The following is a 25,108-nucleotide window of genomic DNA, read 5'->3' as shown; positions in this document are numbered from 1 at the left end:
ATGAACAGAGATCATTTCAACTGAGAAGTCAGACAAGGAAAAAAAAGCAACCCAAACCCAAGAATCCAAACCCCAAAATACTAAGTTCACCTCAAATAGCCTCTATGGACACTGAAGTAAATGTATACAAAGTTGCTATGAAAAAAGCCTACAACTTATACATTACTCTGCACATAAAGCATATAGCAAAGTCTAAAATTAATAAAATATGTATACTTTAGCCCTTTTAGTTGTGGAAAATGGCTTAAATTGCTTGGCTTTTATCTTCCAGGGAAACAGTAATTGAGAATTATTTATACTGTCACCAGGGGGCACTACAGACTGAACTATACCAAAACATGTCTTAAGATTCACCTAAGCGCTTCATTTCAGTTGCACTTTCTTGGGGTTTTAACTTAATCCAGAAAGTAGTTCCTGCTTTAGTAAAATTTTTTACAGACTGTGTTCCCCATTATTATTTCAGCCTATTTTTTATGATGATGTCACAATTGTTCTCTTCAATAATAGATGTGAAATAAAAACTAGTTAAAGTAGAAACAATTATCCAAGTTGCAGTAAAATAAAACAAGGGATATCAGCTAAATTACGAAAAAAATAAAAAAGGAAAAAAAACCCAAAGAGTTGCATACCAGTTTCCATGTCTTAAGCTACCTGGGAAATACAGGCTTCTAAAGTTCTAAGCTTAGACATATTTATTTTCTTACCAAATAAAAAAGAGGAAGAGCACTAAGGAAATAATTCTGTAGGCTTTACAATTTTATAGGTTTATGATGCATTTGGTTGCTATTTTATCTGCTACCCCTTGCTGGTCCTACCTGCCTGCCAAAAACCAAACACCAACCAACAAGCCATCCCCCAAACCCTACAAACTCCAAACAAAAACCAAACACCCCCCAAACACACCACTCCCTTTGCTCTGGTTTCTCTAATGGTATTATCAATTTAGTTATTTGCAGTTTATAGATACTTTTGAAGTCTGCTTCACAGGTACACAGTATTATGCTGAGATCATAAATGTGATGCTAGCTTTTAAAAGTAACTCCTGGCACATGCCAAAGATCAGTCAGTATGTGTTCTCTACCAGGCAAACTGGAAGAAACTATGGTGAGGAACAGATGTAGGCATATGAACAAAATATAATGTAATGGAGAAAGAAAACATGTCTTTTGCAAAATGAAATAAGATTTCCCATAGATATTAGGCATTTTGAACTCATAAATAAGCACATAGGCAGGGAGATAAGATACTGTATTCAGGTTTCTAAAATGCTTCTGAAAAGTTTCTTCAGCCAGTGCTTTAAATAACTTTAAAAAAGGACAAAAGTTCTTCTACAGAACAGTAACTAATAAGTAAAAAAGGGTGAAATATATATAATGGTCTGGCACAGGAAGTTCCTAGGTAATGGTTTGTTGGAAGCTGTGTGCTTCTTCCGTTCTTACACCGTTTCCTAGGCATCCACTAATGGCCACTGTCAGAAGCAGGATATTGGATAAGAAGGACATCTGATTTAGCACAATATAGCTCCTTCTTTTGTTTATGTAGTGTGTAACTGAAAAAGACCACTGATAACAATCAGAAGGAAAAACCCCAGAGGACTGTGCACTGCAGGAAGAATTTAGGCTTTTGAATATCCATTGTTTCAATCCAAACACCTTCAGAATTAAGTTACATAAAAAGAGGAAGCAAGAATAAAAATTTCCATCCTAAACTAAATTAAAATATTACTGCATTTATTTTTTGAATACAAGAAAAGAAGGTATTTCTTGCAGAACTGTAATTTCCAAAGACATCCACTTATATGCTGAAACATTTTAATTTTGTATTTCGAAATAGAAAGATTGAAAATTAGTTATGGGATTGAATGAAAAATTGAGTCACATCAACTGGGAAATACAGGCTATATTATTTGTGTAATAATACACAGTGATCTTGATGAGTTTGAGGCCTGAAAGCCAAGTACTTTTTATTCTTTCCTATGAAATTGTAATAGCACATCATTGTATTGTGGGATATGCAAGCCATCTGCCCCATGCATCTACATTAGAACAATGAAAACTTAAACAATGTTAAATTCTTACAGTAGTGAATACTATACAAGTTTGTATTGCATATGAATCCTATACCTCTTCCCTTACACTGGACGTACTTCCATAGACCCTGCTTGGGAAACTGCGGACTTAAGGCTTTTTTATTTTGTAGTTTCCTTTTGCTATTTATTTATTACTGTTCGCATGAATGAAAGATGGCTCCTGCTGGAAGATAACTGATGATGAAGAATTAATTACAAAGTAAAATAATTCAGCATGTGTGGCAACTTTTTGAGGCTGCCTGGGTTTCTCTGAGTGTAAAATATTCATAATGCTAAAGTTCAGGTAAGTACTCACATTCGTTATGTTTGTCTTCCTGTTTAAACGACGTAAACTCTATTATGAATTGAAGTAACACATAAACCTAGCATGCAGCACTAAAAGCAAAGCAAATGCTGAGGCAAGTTCCCTGTTAGCACAGTTGCTATCAGATAGCTTTACTGTCCAACCATGTGAAGCAGAACAAACAGGAAGTGGGATTATAATTATGGTATCTAGCTTGCAATAAGGTATGCTCCATGGCGGGCTTCCTTGTATATCTGACTTACTCTCTCAAGAAAGGGACAAACTATACGATACTGGTAAGGTGAAGGCAGGAGAAGAACTTTAGGCATAGTTCTTGAGTACTCATCTCCACAGTATTTATGACTTCAAAATGAGAATGTCACCTCAGCTGAGCTCAGCTTCCTGGAAATGGTTAGCTGTTTTGCCTGAGGTTAGGTTCTGGGGACCAGAATACTTTGCTGCAGACTAAGTTAGTCATTAAGCACATGCCTGTTTAATTTTTAATCCTATTTAATGCATAATCAAGGAGAGAAAGACAATTTTCTTTTTCTGTTAGATCATCAGAATCTACTGTTCACTATGAAAAACCTCTTCCAATTTAGATTATTCTTTGCTTTTTATGGTCAAAGTGTTCTCATGGTCAGAGCAATACCAAAAGAAAAAAAACATATAAGTAATCTTCATAGAAAGACCAGATAAAGGTACAGAAAAGTGATGGCCATGAAAAGATTTTGTCCACTACAAAGTAATACTTGTTACTGTCCATCAAAATTACTTTGGGTATTGTGCTAATAAGCGAGTCCTCAGTCATATAACTTTATATAACTTTAAAATTGCTTTTGACTAATTACATAGAAGTAGATACACAGTTAACTAAGCAAACAAAACCAACTTTGTTGTTCCTTTAAAAATACAGCCAACATTAAATGAATTATTTCTGTGCTGGGATTTACAAAGGATAAATTATTGGAGTGCTTAGAATTACGTTGTATCAAAATATGAGCATCTTTAAAAGATGACAAGAAGACATTGCAGTGAAAAATTGGATTTTGCTGAATAAATTGCATTAGGACTTGTTTTATTTTTAAATACTGCAAGCCATGTAATAAATCTAAAATGTAGTTAGTAATTTTTCAAATTAGAAAGTGATATGCAATTATAATATACTAAAGGATGTCTTTTATCACACTACTTACATCTTTCAGGGTTATAATATTTGGATGCTGTCCATAGCGCAGCAGGATTTCAATTTCCTCTGTTGGATCTCTTTTACTCTTGTCAATAATCTACAGGAGCAAATAGATACATAGGCATAATTATTTTTGTGAATATTACATAGCATAACACTTCGGTGTGCTTATTAGCATAAACAGATAAACAGTATTTATTGTTGGTAAAGGGCATGGATTATAACCAAAACAAAGTTTGTTAAATTGTGACAGCAAGGCAAAACAAAAGATGCTGGAAAAACATGGGAAAATCTCTCAGCTGAAAACAGTTTTGGAGGATAAGTGATCTAATCCCTCACACTGTCATAAATAATGAGAGGCTGTTCAGTAGGTAAGACTTAAGTTCCTAACTTGACATGAATTACTGGTTTGATGATGCTAATGAACTGATTTTAAAAATGTTAATCTCAAAGTAATATTTAGTGCAGGAAAAGACAAAGCAGGAGAGTAATGGAACCAATAATGAAAAAATCCTGAGAGTTAATTCAGATTAGCATTCAATTATAAAAGTTCATTCGAACCTCTGTTGGGCTCTGAAGTTCTCCCTGTGCAAACAAGCAAAATACTATTTTGTCCTACTTAAAAAGCATTCTTGACTCTTTCCTTCTGAACTGTAGAATTTTCTCTAATGTATTCTCCATCTCCATCTACCCTCCTTACTGCTACCAGTACTATCCCAACACATTGGCCACTGATCACCTTATTCTTCTTTCATGATTCCTTGAGGGAAAAAAGCCACAAAGACAATAGAAAAGGCAGACACTGTTCACAATAAATGTTATGGAATGTTCAGGAATTAATAGCTATGCAAGTGCAGTGCTTTCTTCCAGTTTCAAGAAATTACTTCAAACTGCAGCAAAAAAGTAAAATGTGTTCCTGGTCAGAACCAAAGGCAAGTATGTAACTACCAAACTGAAACTGGAGGGTTTCCAGTAGACAATCCATACAGGGATACAGCAATACATACTTAATTTTTCTTCCCATTTTACACACTTAAGTAGTAAACCATTTACACCTCAAAGAGAACTGCCTTAGGGCATGGGATTTAAATATTTTTTCCTTTGCCCCCTCCCGTCCCCGTCCCCCCCCCCCCCGTCTGCTAATCCATACTCCTGCTTTCCTAAGTAACCATTCAGCTCTACAGTGTTACACAGAAAGACAAAAAACTTGTAACTCCACTTCATGGACCTCCACAGATTTCAATGAAGAATTTAATGCCTTCAAAGTAGTCCTAAAAAGCCTGCTAGAATAACATTAAAGCAGCATTAAAAACCTTGTTAAAAACTACCAAGCAAAGACAAAATGTTGAAGCTTATTCTCAAAGGTATACCAAACTTTGGCTGTTATGAACTCCTAGCTACCTGAATCTACTTTGGAAGCAATAAAACACTATGTAGCTATATTTAAAGTAATCAATTACACATTTAAGGAATTATGAAGTCATATAGATTTTTCATGTTTCCTTCTAGAAGCAGTCATGTAACTCTCACCAGTTTTACTGTACTTACATGGGTATTTCGAAGACTGAAGATTGCTTTCCACCACCTAAATCAGCATACAGGTAACAAAACACACAGCAATTCTATAGAATATATAAATTTTCATATCTGGTCGATAGTATATTCAGTGAATATTCTATTTGATTAGTATAATTCACACTTGCATCTGAATTTTTTTTATCATTAAAAAAAAATCTTATTTGCAATGTTCTTAATGTCAAATAAATTAATGATACCCCGCAGTGTATTTTATTACAAAGTAATTACCTTTACAGCATATTCCATGTTTGAAGCTTTATGAATACATCTCTTGCAGATAGAGTAAGACCCAACTCCAATATCTTCCTTTACTTCATATCCATCAGTAAACTGAATGCTGTTCCTGTGCAGCTGCTACCAAAATAACATTATCAATTAATGAATATTCTAAATATATAACTGAACTTTATATTAAAAATAAGTTTCTGAATTCCTACTGAATTGCACTGAATTTTAAACTGATGGCTACACTAGGTCAAAATGGTCTAAATAGCCACTACCTTCTGTTTGATATTAGTATGAGAAATGATATATTAGACACATTGTCTAATATATCATTTATACCACACACTGTATTTTAGAAACTGTCAAAATTATTTTTCCATTTTCTGATTTATTACAGATAGAATCATAGAATGTTTAGTGTTGGAAAGGACCTTAAGATCATCTAGTTCCAACCACCCTGCCATGGAAAGGGACGCTTCACACTAAACCATGCTCAAGGCTCTGTCCAATCTGGTCTTGAATGATTCTCCAAAACAAAGGAGATTGGAAGACTACATGATAATGGTAAAAAAGCATCACTATTTCTACTATCTGAATAGATGAATGCCAGCTGGAAAATTCAGACATACTGAATAGAATCAGATTAACTGGAAATTGCATGGAATGGCAGTCAGAAATCCTTTGACAGAAATAAAAAGCTGAAAGAAGGACAAGTGTTCACTCTTGTAAGGGAAGTAAATGGTGTTCTAGTATAAGGAGTTTGTGCAAAGGATGCAAAGCATTTGCAGGAAACCATCTGGATATCCTGCAGCACAGAAAAGAGGAAACAAGAGTGAGGAAGCAGTAGAAGGGCACAGAGGAAAGCCAGCAGAGAAAGAGACCTTTACAAGAGAAGGAAACCATATACAAATTGAATTTCATCCACAAAACTATGTGGGAAAGAAGGAGTAAAGAAAAGCTTGCAGAAACTTTAGCAAGACTTCAGGTCCAAATGTCCTTCTAATGCAGATACCAAATCAGGCATCTTCTTTAGAATAAGAAAGGATCTAAAACCCCTTGAAATGTAATAGTTTACTACACATGGAATAGGTAATGTGTACAAACAAGCATGCTACAAATACTCTAGGCATACTGAGAGGATTAAAAAACAGAAGAGATAGCTATGGTCCAAATAATAATTTTTTTTTTTTTAAATTTTCTCAGGCATTTTCAAAATATCCTTGCAGTGAAAGATAGAAATAAACCCATTCATGCAGTATGTTTATTCCTACCTATACACCAATAAGTTTTCAATACAATTTATATCACCAGTTGCTTTTCACAACCCAGTCTTCCTTGGTAATTAGAATTATTAAAAGCACAAAGAGAAGGTAGAAATACAGTTTTTGTAAAGGTCTTCAAGTTTTCTTTCCTGTATGTTCATCTGTTTTTTAACCTGCTGATTGTATACTCTCTAGTCTAAAATGACCTCAGCTTCATAAGGAGGCAAGGCATGCCTCTCCCCCATTCTACCATGGGGTCCACCTTTCTTGTTTCACACAAAACTGTACCTAACCAAAGGCCTGGTGTCCAAAAATAAGTGGTACTGGCAATAACAGTACCAATAGGCAATCTATAAGAATAGTGACTGCGTAAGGCTATTAAAAGTGACAATGTCACAATTATTAATACAGGAGATAGTATCGGAGTCATGATACTGCTAGGAAGACAAAGCTTGTGTGCAATACCCTAACTTTGAGTTGTATGATACACTGGAATTAGTCACAAAGTATCACAGATTAGCACATTAAGTAGCTTGGGAGGAGCAAAGTATGTTCTGGGTCATGGGTGCCAAAAGGCAAAGCAGTACAAAACAGCCAGGTAAAATTCACAGTTGTGCTCCTATGCCTCCTACTGCACTGCAGTATATTGTCATGCATGGGGGAATAAAGACTGAGATGCCTGTTATTCTCCTTCACCTTACAGCTGTGGCTTGATAGAGTTAATACAGTATAGATGGTAGAATGTTTTCATTTGAGAGTACACATCCTAATCACACCTGTGACTATTCAGTAATTAAACAGGTCCTGGACCTTCAGAGGTTTGGATAATTAGATAATACAATCTGATCTTTACTTCCCTTGTATAAAGCAGGTAACTATGACTTTTGTCATGTTACTTCATTCTGTGATAAAGGAAACAATCCCTCTACCAAGAGATACTGCTCTACTGACCTTTTTTTAAGCACATGTACTCACCTGGACAATTGAATGCACTCCAACTGTCTGCATTGCTTGGCTTTCATCATCTGATGCAATAGCTACAAAACTAAATCCCCGAAACAGCTGATGCGCATTAGCACTAGGTGGGATACCTGGCGAATCTGAAAAACACATCACCTACTTATGAGCAGAGTTTTTAAAATGTAGCGATGAGATTATTTCTACTCTGAAAAGCAAACTACAGCTTTATGCTGTAAAGTACACAGAAACTGGAATTTGCAGAAAGTGTTTCTGAGGACCAAAATATAAATAATGACTGAATTGCTTTGCAGACAGCATCTAGAAACACAACTGATGATTAATGACTACAAAGCATTTGCTGTCAGACAATATTTTATTATGCAAAACACATTATTTTGCAGAAAATATTTACATATAGAAGCATATTTGTATCTATGGAGTAGTAGTACTCAAATTTTGGTAATACCCTGAATTTGTAAAGACAAAAATTTCTACCATATTTTGAATACATCAGTGTAAAGCTATGCAAAGACATATTACACTGAAACAGCAAATTTGCCACCTGAAGTCTGAAATGAAGACTCAGCTTCTACATATACATAGCATGTAGAGTAACCACCATGAATTAAACGAAGGCACAGAATATAGCCTTTAAACAGATACAGATGCGGATAACCTTTTTTTAAATTTAATTTAGAAAGAGATTACTTAGATAAGAAAACTGAATTTAGGTGTATGTTTTGTTGCTGAATGTTTTTACCATAGGACAACTCAATTTTCCCTTATACATTTACACCAAAGATGACAAAAACTTTTATGAACTACGGAATACTTGTCTGTGAGCATTCACTTAGCCCAGCAACACCTAGAACAACAAGACACTTGACATATGCTGAACAGGAACAATATCTCTCGTTTTTGAATACGTAAATTGTTTAATTCTTCTCTTTTTACCTTTTGGAGTTTTTGCTGTAAACTCAGGGTCAAAATAAAATGTATCTTCAGGTCTGCCAGTTGCAGGCTTAAAAGGAGGATGAATTTCTCTCCTGTACAATTTCTGAAGAGAAGGCATAAGCCAGAGTGAATTAAACAGTTATACAACATCACTGAATACTTAAAGAAATTTGCTGAGTTGATTGTTAACTAGATACTCACATTCCAATCTATTTTGGAAAAAAATGCATGCCTCTTAATTTCTTCAACTCCATCTGGACCCGCTCCTTTTATAAAGGAAGAAAAATGTCCATCAATTATTTTCTTGTTGGTCTAAAGAACAACGAGCAAAATTATATTTGTTATTTCTTCTGCATTAATTTTAAATGTATGGCTAGCAGAAGCGATAATATTTTGTTGATCATTAGAAAAGCAAACAGGCAAACTATGTTCTTACTTCAAAACCCATTTTACACAATAAACTGTACAGTTTAATAATCACTGATGTTACCAATATTTTAATTAAACTTTAAATATTCTCCTAAACACTCTACCTAATCTGTTTGCTGGGTTTCTTTTGAAAAGCATTCGCAGAAGACTCTGTGCTTCGGGACTCAAGAACTGAGGCATTCCAAGTTTGGCCCTATAGAACAAAAATAATTAATAGCATACAAACATATTTCGGTAAGAATTAACTCTGCATTCACCCTGTCCTTTGTCATTCAACAAATCCATATCAAACAAAAAAAAAAAAGCACCAATGAGAAATTGCCTTCGGATATCAGAAGCAGAGCAAAAGTGCTGTCAGTCATGTAAACCTGCAATTTCTTTTTTCTTTTTTTTTTCCCCTCGAGTAATATAATATTTTCAGTAACAACCCAGGAACTTGAGTAGAGAAAGAGGTGGTAAAAAATGCAGAGAAGAGTAGTTAGGCTAGGACAGGATAGGAGTTTACCAATTTGTAAATTTTAGTAATACACTTTGATCCACTCATAAGTCCAGTTATTACCAAATGGCACCAAACAAGCAAATCCATTCTAACACTAAGTAAAAAGGACATTTTAGAAGGGGTAAGAATACTAGACTAGTATGACATACAGCAAGAACACTTAAGCAAAACAACAGGAAACCTAAGCTAGAATGTAGAATTTGCATTAAGGTAGGACAGATCTTGCAAGATTAGCAGATTAAAAAGATCACTCATTTTCCTCTCTCCTCTCTTCCCCCCTTTAAACATTACTTTAAAACTTGCCAGTTTTGAATTTTTAAAGTTTTTGTAGTTCGGTCATTTAATTTTGTTTTGTAATCCTCACCATATTTTTCTCCTCTCCATTCAATGTTGAGCTTCCATTCTCCCACTTTTTCTTACAAACATGGTAACGGTAAGGATGGGTACATCCTTCCCATCTCTTACTTAATCTGTAGCTTGTATTTTTCTGTAAGAATTTGTGACCTAAGCTTTCCCAGTGTTTCAACAAGATGTGGCTTGTGTTCCAGCTAATCGTGGATGTCCACTTTCATGTCACTTCAGCAAGTGCACACAAATTGCCATTGATTCACTATTGATTCCTTTAAAACTAGAATTCACTACATTTTTTATTTCTTTTATCATTAAGTAAGCCAGGGCTGGGTGTGTGTGGGGAAGTCTTTAAATACTTTGCCTTCTTTGGGCTCTTCAGTAACACTCTACAGGCAGATCGAGACCACCAATGGAGTGGAAGAATGGGCAGTGAGTGGGCCATTCAATGCTTCCCCAATTACAATGTGCCACTAGCAGCTGAACTCTGCACTTTATATGCAGTGATTTGATTGTGTGTTCACTTGATGTCATTTCTGCTCACAGCAAAGTATCAGAGAGCTGTAAGAAGGAAGCAAGGAACGCATTGTCTGCAGAAACACCATTTACAATGTTACTGAACGATACAGAAGACACATTTGAACATGACAGGACTGTGCTAGAGAGGGTGGAAATCTTTGTCCTATTATAATCCAAATCAGCTCCAACAGTAGGATACAGCCCTGGAGGTTCAGCAAGAAAGTTCAACAGCTTAGAAAAATCTAAAACCAGGCCAAAAACAAGGCTGCAATTAATCTTACAGAGAAATGACTAAGTGAACAGAAACAGAATATGCAGAAGAAATTCTGGAGGAATGATATGTACTGCAGTCTACAGTGGAGTGAATTGGAGGCCTTTGTGCAAATCACAGTTAAGACTGTTATTGCTCCTTTTCTATCATGAAGGAGCACATTTCACAAAATGCTTTACTGGCCATGTGACACAGCAGAAGAAAAGGCAAGGCCAGAGAAAAACTGAGGCCAGGTCCTCAGTTCTTAGTTTATACAACTACATGAATGACAGCAATTTTTTTCTGACATTCCTGATGGACGAAGACAAAATTTTATATTAAGGTATACCTCTTCAGTAAAGAGGAAAAGATACTTTAATAAGTTAATGTTATTGCTGCAAACTACGATTTCTTCAAATTGCAGAGTTTCTAGTTTTAGGTAAAACACATAAGAATAAGCAGAAACTTGTCCTGGTAATGATGTGAGCAATAAAGGTCCCAGAAAAACATGTGTTGTAAGACAAATACATTTCCTGTGGATTTTCAGGAAAGGAAAGTAAGAAATCAAGATATCGTAAATGATACACTATGACAATATGAATTTGTATGTACACCTCTCCATTTTAAACAGTTTTATGAAAAATTTAATATAGTACTTCTACTAGAATACAGAAAATAAAAACATATTGCCACTCTTCCGGGGCTTGACAAAAATGCAAACTTATCGGAAGACTTTAAAATACCTTCTGTTTTTCAGCTGTTTGTATTACCAACAGCAAAATAGATTTATACGTATGGAATAATTCGAAGTGTACAGAACATTAAAACAGGGGTAAAAATTCTTAACTTCATACTACATTTTTTTAGCAACTCCCTGAAACTAACAGCAATTACAAAGACTAGAAGATGAGAAAAGAAAGAAGTTGGAAAGGTAATTAGGGATACATGCTCAGATAAAATCTGAAATTATAGAATAGTTTAGGTTGGAAAAAACCCTTAAGATCATTGAGTCCAACGATTAACCCAACACTACCAAGTCCACCACTAAACTATGTCCTTAAGTGCCACATCTATACATCTTTTAAATACCTCCAGGGATGGCGATTCAACCACTTCCCTGGGCAGCCTGTGCCAATGCTTGACAACCTTTTCAGTGAAGAATTTGTTCCCAGTGTCCAATCTAAACCTTGCCTGGTGCAGCTTGAGGCCATTTCCTCTTTTCCTATCCCTTGTTAACTTGGGAGAGAGACCACACACCCCCCTCACTACAACTTCCTTTCAGGTAGTTGTAGACAATGATAAGGTTTCCCTTGAGCTCCTTTCCTCCAGGCTAAACGTCAGTTCCCTCAGCTGCTCCCTGAAAGACTTGTGCTCCAGACCCTTCACCAGCTTTGCTGTCCTTTGAACCTGCTCCAGCACCTCAATATCTTTCTTGTCATGAGGGGCCCAAAACTGAACACAGTATTCGAGGTGTTCCTCACCAGAGGAACCAGGAGCAGCCTCACCAGTGCTGAGTACAGGGACGGGGTGATCTTTTCCCTACTCCTGATGGCAACACTAGTTCTAATACAAGCCAGGATGCTGTTGGCTTTCTTGGCCACCTGGGCACAAGCCGGCTCATGCTCATCCAGCTGCTGACCAACGCCCCAGGTCCTTTTTTGGTGGGCAGCGTTCCAGTCACTCTTTCCAAGCCTGTGGTGTTGCATGGGGTTGTTGTGACCCAAGTGGAGGACCCAGCACTTAGCCTTGTTGAGCCTTGTATCATTTGCCTCAGCCTAATGATCCAGTCTGTCCAGGTCCCTATGTAGGGCCGCCTTATCCTCCAGCAGATCGACACTCCCACGCAACTTTGTGTCCCCTGCAAACTTTCTAAGGGTGCACTCAATCCCCTCATCCAGATCATGGATAGACATATTAAGCAGATGTGGCCCCAACAGTCAGCCCTGGAGATACTACCTGTGACCAGTGGACCACCAAGTTAAAAAAAATCCACCGAGTAGATTTAACTCCATTCATCACCACTCTTTGAGCTATGATGACTATGAATGTCAAAACTGCAGAGGTGCAAGGATATTCTACACGGCTGAACAAAAGATTTTTCTATCAGCAGTGGAAACACTATTAAGGAACATTCTATAATCACAACATGATTTGAATTAGCATGGTATTGAGGCAGCAGAAGAAACTAAATACATTTGCAAATATGAGGAAGAAAAACAAGTACAAAGAATAACAATGTATATGCATCATGAAAGCAAAAGCAAGGAAAAGAACGAGTTTGTTTTCTAGTGGTTTTCACATTCTAATTACTTAGTAAAAATATGGAAGAATTACATGTATTTACTTTTCAAAACAGGCTGTTGATGCAAAAGAATTGCTGGTTTCAATATATAGGTAGACAAGTGCTAACAGGACTAAGAACAATGATGAACTATGAAGCAGAAAACTAAAACAGTCTTATGAGCTTCCACGGGATGAGGGAAAAATGGTATTAGTAAAAAATGGATGGAAAAAGAGAAGTGAAACTCTGATATGAGGAAACAGTTGTTTGCACAGTGTTAGGCTACAGTCCCAAAAGCAGGACAATTATGTCATAGGTTGTATTAGTTCTGAGAATATGTAGGGGATCAGCAAGGAAAAAAAGCAGGCCTTCATTAGCAAAACCAGGAACATTAACTGCATGAAGGAAAACAATTTTCACAATATAGCTAATACAAAATCTATAATGGAAATAGCAAAGGGGAAAATTGGAACTTGGGTGAGTCATAGAGAAGTACATAAGAGAGGATGCACTTTAGCACATAGGGGAAGTATCAGGGAAGAGAGTTGTTGGCAGCACCACTAATACAAAAAAGTAGGGTGAGGAGCTGGTATGGTAGAGAAGGATAAAAAGAGAAAATACTTCCAAAAAACCCCCCGAAACCCCCAAAAAACCCAAAAGAAAAAAAACATCCCCAAAAACCCGAAAACCCACCCACAAACCAAAACCCTAAACCAAAAACCAACAAGTTAAAAAATACACAGGGTATAAAAAAGGATAAGAAAGTTAAAAAACATTATGTAAATAAGATGGGAAAGATAACATGGTGGGAGAAGCTATTAAAGAGCTGCTATCAGATTCTTTGTACCTGGTATGGGGGAGGAATAGAAAGGCAAATTAGATAGGCAGCAAAGGGAATTAATAGTATGGAATAGGGAGTGAGGATTTACCAGTACCTTTGGAAATGAGGGAAGAGTAGAAATTAGATATTGCAGCCCGGAGGGCATTCCTGTAGAATACCTGATGAGATATATAAATAAGAGTGTACTCACTTGAGAATCATAGTCATGGTTTCTTTTCTGTCTTTCCCTTGGAAAGGTAGAGTACCAGTGAGCATTTCAAACTGTATAGAGTAAAACTTTCATCAATTACATTACCTGGACAAAATCTAATTTTTGTCAAAACTACTTAGCATCTTAACCTTCCAAAATTCATGCATGTTAATAACCAAGTCTGTGCAAAACAACTTCTCATTGTACAGTTTAAATTACTATGAACATTAAAGCAGCCTTTGCCATTTATAAAGCTGCAAAATATTTTCCTATATTGATACCTTGCTTTACATGCTTTTATTTGAACAATTTAGATTACAATGGTCTGTGTTCTATTCCTTCCCAAAAATATTAATTCTTGGAAGACTTGATCTACATAACTGCATTTTAGTTTTCAAGAGTGGGGGGTAGGGGAAAAAGACTCCCCATTCAAAAATTAGTGACTATTTCTCCTCATGCAGAGATACTTTAAAAAGTCAAAAGTTTTAAAATTGGCATGTAATAGCCTTCATTGGAAAGGGGAAAAAGGTTAGTTGACTGACAAAGACATGCATGATGAAAAGTGGTTACTGTATGCATACAGAGGAAATAAAGCCTGAAGGAACATGTAAGAGCTACACAGTACGTGCATGCACATCCTACAGTGCCTGGTAGTAGGCAACAGACACTGTTAAAATACTGATTTGTTCTGAAAGTGACTGAGTAAAAATAAGTAAATATAAAGCACTTCCTCTGGGCTGCAGTGTACTGTAGGGTTCTCAGATCTAAATGAGGAAGTGAAAGCAGTCTGGCAGCAGTCACAGCAGCCAACAGTCTGAGGCACAAATCCCAATTTTTGGTTTAAGAATTACAAAACAATTCAGTTTAATGAATTTTCATGGCATACCTTTAAAGTCATTAAAATAATGATAAAGAAACCATATGAACAGCTCATGAAAACTTAAATCATCCTGACTGCAAGGTATCCTCTATTCCCCTCTTTTCTGGTACCACTCAAACATTCAGCCTTATAAGCATTAAAAATATACATGGATACCTTGAGTGAACAATGTGTGACTGTAGTGTTGTTACATCTACATTAAGAGCATTAAGTTGCACTAACAGCATTCTTTAAAACTCCTTATTAAAATTTTAAAATTTCTTACTACCTTATGAAATATTCAGAGAATAAGATGCCAACTTTTCACTACTGCCAGACACTTTCTAATTTTATATATCTACTTATATTTAAAATTAAAAATTTAATATAATGCCAATGTGAAAAACCCCTACTTTCAACTTCAACAATTCTTAAGAGAGCTGTCGGGAAGAAGAAAGACAGCCAAAACTATAAAAAAAATTTACCCTTTTGTTTTAGATTAGAATGATTCTCACATATTTCACTTGTAAAGAAACTTTTCTAAAGGTACATTTGTAGTGCTGTATGTTTCACTTACACTTGTTTGAAATAAAATTTCTTTAGCAAGCTCCTATTTGTCACTTGTGTTAATAACTCAGCATACATGTCCTCTCTGTGTGCGGAGACACCCCTCCCCAACCCCAACAAATAATATATTCCAACATCAATAAGCTAATAGTACTTTAAGAATAAGCCAACATTGGCCTTCCAAGTTACCATCTTTTATTTCAGCAGAAGAGTACCTCAACAAATACATAATACTTCTGAAAACTTTAATGTTTTCAGATATCTGGCATTCCTTAAAACAGTCATAGTTTTAAAGGACAATTTAGAATAGACTTCTCAATGAGGGTTTAAGCATACTTAGTGTCTAGCATCAGCAGAAAAGAGGCCAAATGATTTGTTGAGATGTTTTGCTATTTTTTGTTTCTGTGCTGTTACTTCTGTTCAATCTAGATACTGTGTACTCATACCACACCAACAACCACTTGAATTCCCAATCAACACAGATTCTAATTAAGAATGATTTAAGAGTGGATACATACAGATTGTCTATAAAAATTACCATGTAAACAAGAAATGCAAGCAACAAAAATGTGTCAGAGAAAACTGTTGTATTCCATATACTAATTTGAGATTTTGCTTTTTATGGTTATATTTTTGTATTCAAAGTAGAAGCCAAAGTGTTTAAAATGCAGTACTCTTAGACTGTGACAGCTATACCAGTCACACCTAACATCCTTCAGCAATTTCCAGTTTTAACATACCCACTTTATAAGCACAAAGTTATGTTTTCCAGCTTTACAAAGTAAAGGTGAACTTTAACTATGTTTGTGTTATCAACAACAGATTTTCTGCAGCTACAGCAGTTACATTTTAATTGTGTTCTTACTGACAAAATGTGAACTTGTGACAGGGTGTGTGTGTGTTTGCCTTAAGTGAGTTTACTTATCAGGTGCTGCTTTTACATAGTCAGTTTTCAGATCACAACAGCATTCTGGATGATTAAAAAGTGACAGGATGACTTATTTTCAGACACAAGAGTCCTCATGACAAAGTGCATATGTTAGTTGTACTGTTACAGTCATATGTAGCAGAAGCAGTAAGAAACAAACATTTCCTTTACAAATACAATTATTTAATCTTTATGTCAAAAAGGCACACAAAGATTATAAATATTAAAAGCCATTCAGCACTTCTAAAATATCAAACATGATTATTGTCCAAAGCCATTTTTGATAGACACATTATTCCCCCTACCCTGCAACTTTACAGAAATTAAGTCCTTGCAGAAACACTGTAAGCAACTGAACAATTACATCCCATATCAGCTCAGAGCCATTTAGACTATTTTATGTGGGAGAGCAACAGCAGTATTATTTCATCGAGCTGCAATTACACTCGAGACTAATTAGAAAGTTACCACTCATTTTTTCCACTTGAGAATAAATTTAGACTTAAAATTTGGATCTAAATGTCTTCCCTGCCTTGGAAGAAGCAGTATTTTTCCTATGTACTTTAGTCTTTAATATTCAAGCTAAAATAGATGCACAGTATTTCAATGATAACAAAAATATGGCATATTGTTGGTGTTGATATGAGACCTAGCCCATGTTCTTGAAACAAACTCTGTTGTAGTTATTAATTTCATATAATTTAGACTTCTTTTGTAGTGAGAATTCATTGAAAGCTCACCTTAGAGTTCAATGTTTGATTTGTTTCACCAAACCTTGCAAAGCACAGTTTTGCTACCATTTACATTTACCAGAAACCTACCATTAAAACACCAAAAGACCACCAGTCTGCACTCTGTGTATGGCCTCGTCTATTAACGACTTCTGGTGCCATATATTCCACTGTTCCACAGAAAGAGTAGGCTTTTTTTTCATGATCAATTGACTCCTTACTTAAACCAAAATCTGGAAGGAAAATGAAAAATAGTTCTAAATATATATATATTTTTTTAATCACTCACTGTTAATATTTCTACTATAATGTGAAATGCAATGCTTGTATCATTTGTATATACATCCATTGACACATAACGGGCTTAGAGAATCCTCCTTCCCTCCCCATATTACCACAGGTCCATAACATCAGATATAATTACAAAGCAGATATTTAAATATTTATGTATGTCATTTATTTCAACATATTTGCACTATTTGCTCCACAGAAAAATTACCTACCAGTTAAAATCACTTATTTTACCATATTGGTTTACTGAAAAAAAAAGAAAAGAAAATTAAAAGATTTTATGATGAACAGAAAAGCTCCAGGTGTTGCAATTTCCCTTTATTCACCTGTCAATTTGATATGTCCTTCCTCATCAAGCAGGATGCTAAAAAACAGTAAAAAGAGTAAAATAAACTAGTTAGAATATTTTCTGGCTGTTGTTTCAGTCAATGTACTGACAACATTTAGGAATAAACAGAACAGCATACTATCATTTCAAAGGGTGTTGACCACTTCCAGTAACATAAAGTAATAAATATTCTCATGCTGTACCAAAGGGGACACAGGCCCTATACTCAGAGCAGGTCTTGTGCGTCTGCCTACTTCAGTCACAAAAAAGATCACACTTTGCCAAGATGCCAACTATCCTTAATCACCACTGCATATAATTGCAAGTCAAAGCATGCACAGTATTCAAGAACTGGACTCTATAACACCACCTACACAGCAGACTTAGTTCCTCCAGCTTCTTCTGTGGGGAGCTGCATTTCATTCTGAGAATGAGACACGACCCAGGCACACACTGCTTGTCCATTTCCTGCTTGCAGTTGCCATGGTGGGAAACAGCTCCACAGTATAGATATAGGCTACAGTGAAAGTTACTACCATCTCATTCATAACTTGGCAGTAATTTTAAACTTTGCTAGTTTGTTTTTTTTTTTTTTTTTAACCAGATACATCCAAGGCTTAAAAACAAATAATTAAAACCCAACCAAACAAAAAAAAACCCCTCAAAAATACCAAAACCAAAAGACCAAAAAAATCCAAACAGACAAAAAAAACTAGCCCCAACCCAGAAACAAACACAAAATATAATTTAAGGCTGTAGCTATTTAGTCTTCTGACAATTACTATTTCATTCTTTTCCTCTTAGAAGTAAATGTTAGCAAAATAACTAAAGTTCTCTTGCTTTGCAATTTAATGATCTTTTTCCACTTGGTAAGCTTATTTTTCCTCACTTCAGAGTTACTTAACAGAACACTCCCAAAGCTTAAACACCATTCTTTGTTCATTTGTAAGTGCCAACTCATGCTAAAAGTCCCCAGCTTTCTGATTTGAGTATGAATACTTCCCTTCTTTTTAGTCAGGGCTAAACAGTTTGAAATCTGCGTCTTTTTTTCCACAAGATGCACAAAAGAACAAGCTATCCTAATGGAAGCTCCACAGAACAGCCAGGTTCTGTGATACTTGTATTTGCTCTTTTCCACCAATATTTTGCATGAGACAGTTATCTCACAGACTTTTCAGGTTCTCCATATAGCCATAACAGAGAATAATGGTCACCATTAGGACTTCAGAGTTATTACAGATTTCCTGGCAATGAGGCAGAGTGTGTTAGCTATCTGATTAAGCACAACAGAAAAGCACACATTATATTGTCACCTAGATTCCCCTCCAGGCAGAGGGTAACACTACAGCATACATTTATATCTGAACGGCTCAAATGTTCCAGATGATAGCACTGACATTTTCTACTTCAAAACTTCTAAAACTATATTAAAAAAAAAAATTAAAAATAAATCCCTGGAGGAAAGTCATAAACAGGAGACAGAATTCAGTCATTTGAATGAAGCATAGATGACTAATATATTGAGACACAACACCATACCAGAACTGTAGCTTCAAGCTTATTTTAAATTTTCAGTGTAATTATACGATCGTCAATACACTAAAAGCCTGTGACTTATTATTTTCATATTTTATTTTAAAATATAAACCTCATTCTGCTATTACTACAGTGCATTGTAAAAATCAGTGTTAGAAAAAAAAAAACCCAAATCCAGTGTTTGTTGTTAGGCTTTCAAATGCCTAAGAGAACAAAAAGAACATTCAACTCTAAGTTTGTATCATGCATTTGTTCTAAGTTTATTTCTAGTCCAGAAGTTCTAAAATAATGACAAAACCAAAAAACCAAGATCACCTCTTCCCCACTGTATGCTCTAATCAACCTGGAAAAGGAAAGCTAGGCATATTTCAGCATACTCATTACTTAAAGTAACATGGATGTACTTGACATATCACTCAAACTAAATGCTCAAGTTCTAGTGGAAATGAAATAATAGAATGGCTTGTGTGGGAAGGGACAAAATTCAACCTTTTAAATTAAAACAGTCTGCTAGCTTCCCCCACCTCGCTCCCTGTTCAGTTTACATAAGAAATTACTGAATTTTAACAGCTGCAAGGAGAAATGCATAGGTAGAAGTACAACGGAAATCAAATCAATATACTGCAGTTGCTGCAGAGCAATCTTACTTTTCTGGTTTTAGGTCCCGGTATATTATTCCAAGACTATGTAGATGGTCTAAAGCAAGTGCTAATTCTGCCAGGTAAAATTTAACATCATCTTCTGTGAACATCACCTGAAAAAGTAAACCAATGTATTTTACATGTAAAATCTGTAAAGCTGACACTAGCATCAATCAAGCAATGGTAACACTGGTTTTGTAGAATAGCTCTTCATAATACTTTTAACTAATTTCTATACAAATACCATGAAATTATTTTTTTCTGCAAAACTGAGGTTATGTGCTTCTGATTCCTCAAGAGAGCAGACAGACACATTCTATTGGGGCTAAAAATTTTGGAAAGTGTTTAAAGAAAGTGAGTGATCTCTTTAATGGATGTGACCATTTCATTTCCAGACAACAAATGGACCAAAGAAGTCCAAATGCCTTAATTTCATCTACAAAGTCAGAGGCATAAGAGGACCGTGTTCATCTTGGTTTTGAGAAGTCTGTCTCTAAGTACTATGAAAAATAAATTACAGTGATGGCAAAGCCCCTAAAATGCAGCCTGAGATGTAACTACAGAAAAGGGAAATAAAAGAGTAAAATAAAGAACTAACCTACGTAAGAGCACAATTAAGATCTGAAGTAGCAATGCTATTTTTCTACTGGGAAGACAAACTAATCCCTGTTTACATTCAATGAAAATGTTGTGCCAATTATACCAACAACTGTTGTCACGCACTGACAGGAAACATTATAATTAAACATTTCCGAGAATCTAGATAAAGCAGGAAAAAAAATCCTTCATGATACGATTCTACTGCACTTACTACTCAGCCTTTTTTTTTTTTTCCCTCCCCTTTTTGTACTTGGAATTTAAGACTAACACCTTTAGATAGAGCATGTGGACCTGGAAAAAAAGAACGGCAATGGGGAGCACAGATGAACATCATATTAAGCAAGAATTAAGAAAGCAGAATATATTTTCCCCTTAGTAGTTTAAAGGCAGAAAGCAGTATCAAAGCTTGTATAAAAGGTTGCTGCTGATGTTACTTTTCCAAAATAGCCAATATTTAAGTACAGACACATTCAAGAAGCAAAATCTCTATGAGAAACTTTTAAAAGCTCAAATAATGAAAGATCTCATGAGGATGATAATACACCCAACACATAGTGTGGGTATTCTTTATAAACACTGCACAGAATCAATCTCTCCTAACCTTAAACATCTGCAGTGTATACATCCAGCTCTGAATTAATCACTTTTCCCTTTGCAGTCAATAAGGAAAAAGCAGGAACTTTAGGCTGCAGTTCATCTAATCTACTTTAAAATCACATGAATTGGTATGAGGATGACATTAATGGCATCCAACTCGCATTTCACTCCCTTAATTATAAACAATTTGTTTAGTTTCAGGTACCTATAGTGAGTATTTCTTATCTAGCCATATAAAAAAAATCTAGCAAATTTGAGTGGCTCAAGATGAAAAAAGTCACCAGCAGGATAGTGATACACATTCATTCTCGGGAATCAAGAAAGAATTATGGATTTTAATGAGGGGGAAAAAAAAAGTATCTTAGTTTTAGACTACCAATAAATTTCTACTTTATTCATGGCAAAACAAACTAGACGAAGCAGCTTGAAACAGATGGCTTAGCTGAGTTAAATGTAGTAATTTACGTGGTCAGCAGAAATATGATAATACATCTATACACAATATGCACTGCATTCTACCCTCATCTTAATAACCATACAGCTTTGTAGTGGTGACCCAACTGTCCCAGATACTTTGTAGCAAGGGAAAATGGAAGGCAGCTACAATTACAAGTTCTGGTTTCCAGATATATATATTTATCTCTCTATTCTACCATGTACTTGCTGGAAGTTTTTGTACACGAGTGATGGGAAAAAAACCCCAAAGAAACAAAAAATCTGATCTGTGAAGTGTCAGTATTTATTTTAGAAGTTATAATAAAATAAATGTATTCAATTTTTTTTTAAGTCATTATTTGACACATTTATAGAGATATCAGCATGATGGAGGCACAGTGCTCATGTTTGGAAAATTACTAAAGTAAGTGGAATAAAATTCTTGCTTTTTTAATACTTATAAATAATGCAATTTCATGTTCATATGCAAATCATGGAAAAAAATCCAGCACTAGATTCTGGATATTAAAACCAGGCATAAATCTGTTAATTTGAATACGAGTACTTTGCATAAATCCATGCTCTTTATGAGACTCATCTTTAGACATGGTGGCGGTAGGAGAAGAAACTTTTGCAAGGTGTAAAAAGCAGCATAGAAAGACTGCTTGTCTAAGCTTTTGTTCAGAAACAATGTAAATTACCAATAGCATTTTCATGGAGTGACTACTTCGTGCAAAGAAACCCTAGCTGGTTAAAAGAAGATATTAAAAATTTCATTTAATGAAAACTGGATTTTAAAAGTAAACTCTCCTAATACAGGCAATTTACAGTCAAATTTTATCCATAGACAATTTTCAAATTAAAAAAAGTTTACCTCTTTGGATAAACGTGTAAACAAGTCTCCTCCCCTGAGAAAATCCAAAATAAGATATAGCTTCCCTTCTGTTTGAAAAGCTGAAAAGATCAATTAAAAAAAATTAAACGTATTCTAATTTTACCCAAAAATAACCTAACAAATAATTCACACTTATTTTCATTGTAAAAATCAATTACTCTTCTTTCTCCTTTGTGGAAAAATTGTTTAAATGAATTTAATAACTGTTCCTCTATCATAGACCAAATAACTCCCATACCCAGTGAAAGCAAAGCAAGTCACGAATGTAATTTGTAATAAAATAAGCTATACTTAAGTTGGTCGATATTTCATTCCAGATTTTGGAAGTAAAATTCCTAGATTTCAAAGGACAAAATAGTAACTGATGCATATACTCAACAGCCTCTAGAAACTCAGCTTAACAGGGAGATCTAGTCTAGTGTGCAAAAGAGTGACAAAATAGTAAAAGTCACATTACTTAAGCAACGTGAGAGTGACAGAGATCTGAGGTTTGAACTGCAGGAAAAACTGGATCCTAGAAGAAAAATACAAACTGAAGCTGCTCCCCACAACCAACACCCAACAGAACTGTTCTCTCTCTTTTTTCAGCTTACTTTCTGCATGACACGTTAAGAGTACTGATCCCCTCCCCAACAACCCACATCACCAATTTTGATGCAACTGAAAATAATGCCATTGTGTTTTTCCTATAAATAAAGTAAGGATAAGAAATACTTATAAAAGTGAGTAACATATACAAAAGATTAAGAGGTTTTGGAAAAGAATGCCTAGGCATAAACAGACAACTGCTTTTTAATAACAGTAAGGACTACAGACACTCAGTCCTATGAATATTTAACACCGTCTTACTTTACATGAGAATCATTACACAGGGAATCTTTGTACAATCCGGATTTAGATTGCACACTAATTTTCTATGATTCTCTGAACCACAAAGCAAGTATCAGGTACTATCTTGACAAGCACTCATTTTTACAATATAAAAATTATTTTTTCTGCAACTCACCATAGTGTAACTTGACGATAAAAGGATGGTTAACTTCTACAAGGATATCACGTTCCATTTTCGTCCGAACCCGATCTCGAACTACAACACGAGCAAGAAAAAAAAAATAAAATAAAAAATTACATTATGAATCAGTATTTTCCTGATGTACTTCACATTGTATTACAACTGTCTGTAGGTCACTATACGCAGAAAATATTTAAGAGAGAATGTATTTCATAGTGCAGGGTTGTTTTGGTTTTTTTTTTAAATCTCTTCAGCATTTCAATTTGCTTCAATTTGGTATAGGGAAAATCTGACACCGGGTAAATAGACTTAACAAAGCACATGAGAAAACATAACCATCCTTCAGTCTGCCCTACATTTAGTTAACCTTTTAAACAATAGAGAGAAACTGTACAGAAAACTTAGCTATTTTCTCAACTGCTTAAAAGTGGTAACAATAAAAATTACAGCAAAACAATCTTACAACATAAACACAACTATACTGTCATAAAGATACAGGTTTATATCAGTTTAACTTATTCAATTGTTTTAGCTCATTCAAATAACTTGTACTGTTAAGATCTTTAGTATTTTCGCAGTTTGGAAAAGATTTTTCTTTTTTATTTCTTTTATTATGAGCTTACAATAAAAAGAGTATCGATTGAAGGTGACGTGTATTTCAAACAATCTTTTTGATTTTAGAAAGATGTATTGAGAGCAAACGTGTGCATGGAGAAGTACATCAGACATCAGAAGCGGTTACTGCTCAAGCTGCCTGTGCTGTCCCACCATGATGGCTCAGAATGGGACATGTATCTTATGCAACTACGGATTAAACTAAATGAGCATCATGTGCATATGTGGCTGGCAATATGGGAACACAGGCAGGATGATCAGCTAAGCATGGCACCCACTTCAGCTGTCCTAGGCAACTCCCCTGCCACTAATCAGTGCCTGGTTCCCAGCTGAGGTTCCAAATCAGCCAGAACGCAGACAAAATTCAGAACTCTCACAAATGAGAGCTAGTAAAGTTTGCTACAGTGGTTTAAGATATCGCATTTCTCTTTCCCTACCTTAATCTACATTTTGTTACTGCCCCTCTCCCAAATGTTACAACTTCTTGAGGGAAGCACCCCAGAGAAATTAAACAGTCAAAAGTTAGAGTTGCTGGCATTCCTTGCAAAGTTTACAAGCCATCAGAAGCTTGGTTATCTTTCCCTAGAAACAGGCACTTAGAAAACTACAGGTACTTGTGAAAAATTATGTAGATATATTTTCATGAATGATCCTATCAAATACCCATCTCCCTTCAAAAGAGATTCCTAAAAACAGAACCACGAAAATAAGTGCTCACCAAACACAGAATAAGCATAACTTTTGGTTTTGACCTTTAAATATAAAGTCACGAAAATTTCACTGTTCCAAGGGTTCATCTCAATTACAAAATTGAAATTCAGAATATTCTTTTTTAGGCAGATTCCGTTTAGAAAAATAGTCAAAATCCTTTTAAGTATAGCTATGCAACAGTTACATGGATAACAAACCTGATTTCTGAAAAGAGAGAAAGTCTAGATTTATAAAATCTCAACCAAAAAAAAAAAAAAGTATAAGGAACTGAATTCATTTCAGATATCGGTATTAGCCATTATTTGACTTAAAATCTGACTTTTGCTGACTATAGTTTCCATATGTGTACTGCTGGAATTACTGATTTTTCTTACTAGATTTGATGACAGACTCTCTAGCAAGTGATTTGGCCCTGTTTCTCTCTCTCCCCATCAAAAAGGGGCACCGGAAGATGACACCTTCAAT

General features: G+C 35.2%; 1 protein-coding gene across 4 annotated transcripts in view; it reads right to left on the bottom strand.

Annotated features, from left to right (window-relative positions):
• RPS6KA3 (ribosomal protein S6 kinase A3) overlaps positions 1-25,108 on the bottom strand; it is a 77,436-nt gene that overhangs the window by 11,664 nt on the left and 40,664 nt on the right. For 2 of the 4 annotated variants that reach the window (XM_065677316.1, XM_065677318.1), the window contains exons 5-16: positions 23,312-23,392; positions 22,285-22,364; positions 19,785-19,891; positions 17,600-17,637; positions 17,073-17,215; positions 13,898-13,968; positions 9,074-9,162; positions 8,742-8,806; positions 8,541-8,643; positions 7,602-7,726; positions 5,368-5,490; positions 3,569-3,658 (exon numbers count right to left, since the gene is read on the bottom strand). In XM_065677316.1, the coding sequence (XP_065533388.1) occupies positions 3,569-3,658; positions 5,368-5,490; positions 7,602-7,726; positions 8,541-8,643; positions 8,742-8,806; positions 9,074-9,162; positions 13,898-13,968; positions 17,073-17,215; positions 17,600-17,637; positions 19,785-19,891; positions 22,285-22,364; positions 23,312-23,392 (1,115 nt within the window). Of the gene's footprint in view, positions 1-3,568; positions 3,659-5,367; positions 5,494-7,601; positions 7,727-8,540; positions 8,644-8,741; positions 8,807-9,073; positions 9,163-13,897; positions 13,969-17,072; positions 17,216-17,599; positions 17,638-19,784; positions 19,892-22,284; positions 22,365-23,311; positions 23,393-25,108 lie in introns of all 4 variants that reach the window. The other 2 variants (XM_065677315.1, XM_065677317.1) reach the window with 1 other exon arrangement.

The sequence above is a fragment of the Lathamus discolor genome, chromosome 4, assembly GCF_037157495.1.
Source record: "Lathamus discolor isolate bLatDis1 chromosome 4, bLatDis1.hap1, whole genome shotgun sequence".
Lineage (NCBI taxonomy): Eukaryota > Metazoa > Chordata > Aves > Psittaciformes > Psittacidae > Lathamus > Lathamus discolor.
This window is presented reverse-complemented; position numbering and strand designations above follow the sequence as displayed.